The sequence below is a fragment of the Cricetulus griseus genome, unplaced genomic scaffold (assembly GCF_003668045.3).
Source record: "Cricetulus griseus strain 17A/GY unplaced genomic scaffold, alternate assembly CriGri-PICRH-1.0 unplaced_scaffold_271, whole genome shotgun sequence".
Classification (NCBI taxonomy): domain Eukaryota; kingdom Metazoa; phylum Chordata; class Mammalia; order Rodentia; family Cricetidae; genus Cricetulus; species Cricetulus griseus.
Window position 1 is genome coordinate 18,293 of NW_023276999.1, and position 5,170 is coordinate 23,462.

General features: G+C 43.4%; 1 protein-coding gene across 1 annotated transcript; it reads left to right on the forward strand.

Annotated features, from left to right (window-relative positions):
- Positions 1-1,054: 1,054 nt before the first annotated feature.
- On the forward strand, positions 1,055-1,721 carry LOC113839127 (GTPase KRas-like). Its single transcript, XM_027434574.1, has 2 exons — positions 1,055-1,503; positions 1,628-1,721. The coding sequence occupies exons 1-2, from the start codon at positions 1,055-1,057 to the stop codon at positions 1,719-1,721; spliced, it is 543 nt and encodes a 180-aa protein (XP_027290375.1).
- Positions 1,722-5,170: the final 3,449 nt, after the last annotated feature.

Consider the following 5,170-nt stretch of genomic DNA (forward strand, 5'->3'; position numbering starts at 1 on the left):
GATTAGACTAAGGAAAGTGAAGAACTGGAAAGGTTTGTTAAATTAAAACATAAGCTAAAACAATGTTCCCTTGAGTCTCATCCTCCTGCTCGAAATTCTAGAGCTCTCTGTTTTCCTTTGGCCTTTCCTGAAAAGCAGAGTGGCCCAGTGATGTTCCCAATCATAGAGATAGTTGTTCCCCATGGCCAGAATCAGAGCAAGCATTCCCCTCTTAATTATAAGGATATTAAACACCTGAAAGAGGCAGTTATATCTTACAGGCCTCATGCCTCTTTAATTACTCTGACCATTTTTTAATTCTTTGTGGCCTTGAATTGCATGCCCAGTGACTGGCAACAATTATGTCCAGCTGTGCTGTCCAGGGGAGGTTATTTGATTTGGATAGGTGAATTCCAACAGCTATGTAACCAAATGGTACAGCGCAACATGGCTGTCGGTTTCCCTGAAAAGAACTCAGAAGTGCTTACTGGTACGGGAGCCAATGCAGACCTAGTTCAGCAAATTCTTTATGATCCAGCTGTATATGCACAGAACTCAGCAGCTGCTTTCAGGGAGTATATTTGGGGATAGTGATAATGCCATGTCTATAGTTAGACAACTAGCTTTTAAAAATGCCAGCAAGTGTTGTAAAGAGGCTTTACCACCTCATAAGGCAAAAAGACTCAATGATTACATTCGCATTTGTAGAGATATAGATAGACACCACATTATGGGACAAGTTATTGCTTCTGCTATGCAGGGAAATAAGGTCAGTGAGGGAGCCAAACCTAAGAAATGCTTGGTTGTGGCAAATGGGGTGCACCCTCAAAAGATTAGTCTTCGGCTGGACACCCTTCAAACTTTAAATGGTTTTTAGAGGTTTCTGGGTGATATTAATTGGATCAGACGTAGTTTAAAAATTAATACTGTTGCGATTCTGCAGCTGAGGCGGCAGTGGAGGGGGAGGAGGAAGGCGGCGGCTTGCCCAGAGTCTGGCTGCCGTGCCATTTCGTACCTGGAGAGAGCCAGCAAGAAACCTGAGGTGTGGCACGCAGCCGGTAGAGGCCTGCTGAAAATGACTGAGTATAAACTTGTGGTACTTGGAGCTGATGGCGTAGGCAAGAGTGCCTTGACGATACAGCTAATTCAGAATCTCTTTGTGGATGAATATGATCCTACAATAGAGGACTCCTACAGGAAACAAGTAGTAATTGATAAAGAAATCTGTCATTTGGACATTCTCGACACAGCAGGTCAAGAGGAGTACAGTGCAATGAGGGACCAGTACATGAGGACTGGGGAGGGCTTTCTTTGTGTATTTGCCATGAATAATACTAAATCATTTGAAGTTATTCACCATTATAGAGAACAAATTAAAAGAGTAAAAGACTCTGAAGATGTGCCTATGGTCCTAGTAGGGAATAAATGTGATTTGCCTTCTAGAACAGTAGACACAAAACAGGCTCAGGACTTAGCAGGAAGTTATGGGATTCCGTTTATTGAAACCTCAGCAAAGACAAGACAGAGAGTGGAGGATGCTTTTTATACATTGGTGAGAGAGATCCGACAGTACAGATTGAAAAAAATCAGCAAAGAAGAAAAGACTCCTGGCAGGGTGAAGATTAAAAAATGCATTGTAATGTAATCTGGGCGTTGATGATGCCTTCTATACATTAGTCCGAGAAATTCAAAAACATAAAGAAAAGATGAGCAAAGATGGTATAAAGAAGAAAAAGAAGTGAAAGTCAAAGTGCATAATTGATGTAAATACAATTTGTACTTTTTTCTTAAGGCATACTCAAGTAAAAGTTGTAATTTTTGTACATTATACTAAATTATTAGCATTTGTTTTAGCATTACCTAATCCTATTTTTTTTCTGTTCATGTAAACTTTCAGCTTTTATCTTAAATACTTATTTTAAAATGACAGTGGAAACCTCTTTTCTCTAAGTGCCAGTATTCCCTGGGTTTTGGACTTCAACTAGCAATGCCTGTGGAAGAGACTAAAGACCTGAGACTGTCTTCCCAGGGTTTGGTGCATGCAGTTGATTCCACACTAATTCTCTTACCAGCTGTGAGCATTGTGTGACCTGGAGTAGTGAAGCTTTTCCATCTCTGCTCTGTTTCATCTAGACTTTGAGTGATTTAATTAGTAATTACAGCTGCATTGAGACCTAAGATTGGAATCACAGATTTTTGGGCTTTCATTGATTGACTTTTAGCATGTCCTAGAGTTTATCATCCTTCATAAGTGTAGTTAGACTGTTGAGTGTTGGGACCCAGCCCCCATAGGTCTCTAAGAGTGGTTTTCCAGTATAACCACAGGTACCTCCTGTTTTCCTAACCTTGCCCCACTAGGATCATGATGTGAAACCTTGACCTGGGATTTTGGAAGTTTGTATACAAGGCTGCTACACAATATAAGTGAGGAACATTCTCTCAGAAACAGAACCAGGCATCTTGTGGTTCATCCAAATCTCAAGGCTGTTGCCCAACACTTGGACTTAGTGGTGGCCAAGAGCAGCCACAAATTGAGGTCCCACTGATAACAGGAACGAAAGGGGACCCTGAGAGATCACCCTTAGAATGCTGGCAAGCAAGTAAGGAGTTGTGATGGTGGATTGCAAAAGGTACTGGAAAATAGGTACCTCAACTCCTAAGAGAGTTGGATTGGAATAGAGATCACAGTCAATCACACAGAGAAAGTTTAAAGAGACAAGGTACTGGTAAGATTTCATTTTAACTTTGGATTAAGCAATAATGCTAAGAAAATTATTAAAGAAATCCGGGAAATCTGCCTCTGAGGAATCCCTCCTCCATGAACTACCCACCAGCAGGCAGGTGACCCAGAAGCCTGTGCCCTTGTCCACTGGAGCCTGCTGTGGGCTCCAGTCAGATGAAACTTGTGTGGTGTGCACAGGCTGGCTGGAGAAATCAGTTCCTCAGAAAAAGTTGGGGCACTATGCTTGGAAGAAATGCTGGTTCATCCTACGGAGCGGTGAGATGTGTGGTGACCAGATGTTCTAGAATACTGTAAGAATGAACACTGCAAGAAACTCCTGGGGTTCATCAACCTAAACTTCTGTACGCAGTTGGATGTAGCCCTGACCTTCAACAAACAAGAGCTCCAAAAGAGGTTTATGTTTGATGTCATTATCAATGAGCACACCATTTACCTGGTGGCTGACACAGTTGTTGACAGGAATAGGTGGGTCCAGAGCATCTGTCAGATCTGCGACTTCAGTCAAACTAAAGAGTGCACTGACACCCTGAGAAACCTTTCTTTAGTCAGTCATAATCTCTGCTCTTCTCCAGCTGAATTCAGCAGCTCCAGTCAGCCCCTCCCGGAGCAGGGTCTGCGACAGACAGTGAGGCTGTGTCCACGTTCAAGGCACCCAGAAACACCCTGTGTGGGGAATTTGGAGACCTCCACGTGGACTCAGCCTTAGTTGCCCCACCACACCCCAAGACACCTTTGGGGGCAACCCTCAACAAAGACCTCCAGTCATTGACTACAAGTATCTAACACGAGGTGAAGAAACTGCCTGCTGGTCTGCTAAATCTCTAGAAAAGACTATCATAGGTCAATCAGACAGTGCCAGCTCTGATTTCAATTATATGCCCGTAAACTCAGGTTCTGGCATCACCATGAGCACAATGCCCCGTCACTTTGCCAGCCGAGGAAGTGAGATCCAGCCACCCCCGTTCAATCTCCACCTCAAGCCTGGCTGAATAGCAAAGTCAGTACCCCTTGACCTGAGTAACAACACTGTCATCAATGAGCGCCCTTTCAAGTCATTTGTCACCAAGTCATGGTCCACGATCAACCACACCTTTAACCCGAGGTCCTCCCAGTACTGCTGTTCCATGTTCAATACAGAATCTTGAGACAATAAGGAGAACTGTGTCCCTGTGCAGAACCCAATGTCTTCATCCACTGTACCCAGTGGCACTAACAACCCAGCTCCAAAAAAGAGTACTGGCAATGCCAATTACATATCCCTGCACTTGCAGGCGCTCTCCCCGAGACCTCATCACAAGCCATCCACATCATTGTCACACCAGAAGAGAAAGGAGCATATGTCCAAATAGATAAAGAATAGACCCAATCCCTACAAAAGACCATATAGGAATGGACAAAGATGTGACAGTCCTGAAGATCCTCCAAAGATGCCAAGCTATGGTAAGGATGACCATCCCCCACATCTCCTCTTTTGTGAGTTTTGTTCAAAATATGTATGTATTTTATGTATGTATGGTGTGGCCACACATGGCTGTTTATGAAGTGTGGTTGTAAATGTGTGACTGTTAACAAAAGAATGCTATTGTGTTGTTTTTAAATCATTTCATTGCTGGAGAAAGAGCAACAGTTGTTAATGTACAGGTTACGTGGGAGAAAAATTTCTGCTTTTATTCCATGGAGGGTGAAGAGCTGTGGATTCGTTCCATACTGGTATGGTTTCATGGGGCAGGACCCCTTCACCAGTGGCCCAGGTGATCCTGGACAGTCATAAAGGTTCCAGCTTTATGGAAGAGTTTGCCAGATACTCTACAGGACACAGAAAAAAGGTGACAGACAAACTGCCAATGCAGGTGGAGAGTTTAGAATTTCCTGCTTTGCTGAGAAGTCTGCCAGACACATTGTGGTCTGTAGGCTAAAAATGGATGCCCCAACTTTACCAAGAGCCTTTGGGTGACTGTCTAGGAAGCAAGGTGTGTCTGTCAGTTCTAGAGTTTATATATTATCTTTCTATAGTCTTTGATGTAGGCGAATATAGCTAGTAATAATAACACACTAAGATAGAATGGTTGAATTTTTATAGTTCTTCCTTGATAACTGTTTTGTTATATATAAAGAAGGGGGGAGATGTTGGGACCCACACACCACAGGGTCTCTGAGTTGTTTCCAGCATAACCATGGGTACCTCCTCTTTATCTGACCTCACCCTACTAACATCAATATCCTGTTGTGAACCCTTTCACCTGGGGTTTTTGTAAGTTTGTAATTTAGGCTGCGCCACAATAAAGGTGAGAGTCATTCTCTCTGAAAGTGGACCATGCATCTTGTCGTTCATCCAAATCTCCAGGCTTTCGCCTGATACTGGGACTTAGTGGTGGCCAAGGGCAGCCACAGAGCAGCATGCACAAACAGACTCAGCTATCTGCTGGCATAGACAGCAAGGGTTAACAC

Bases quoted from the DNA above. Each gene is read 5' to 3' on its own strand.
- LOC113839127 (XM_027434574.1), top strand. From the start codon at position 1,055: ATGACTGAGTATAAACTTGTGGTACTTGGAGCTGATGGCGTAGGCAAG. The intron at 1,504-1,627 runs GAGAGTGGAGGA...GTAATGTAATCT, and splicing joins ACCTCAGCAAAGACAAGACA to GGGCGTTGATGATGCCTTCT.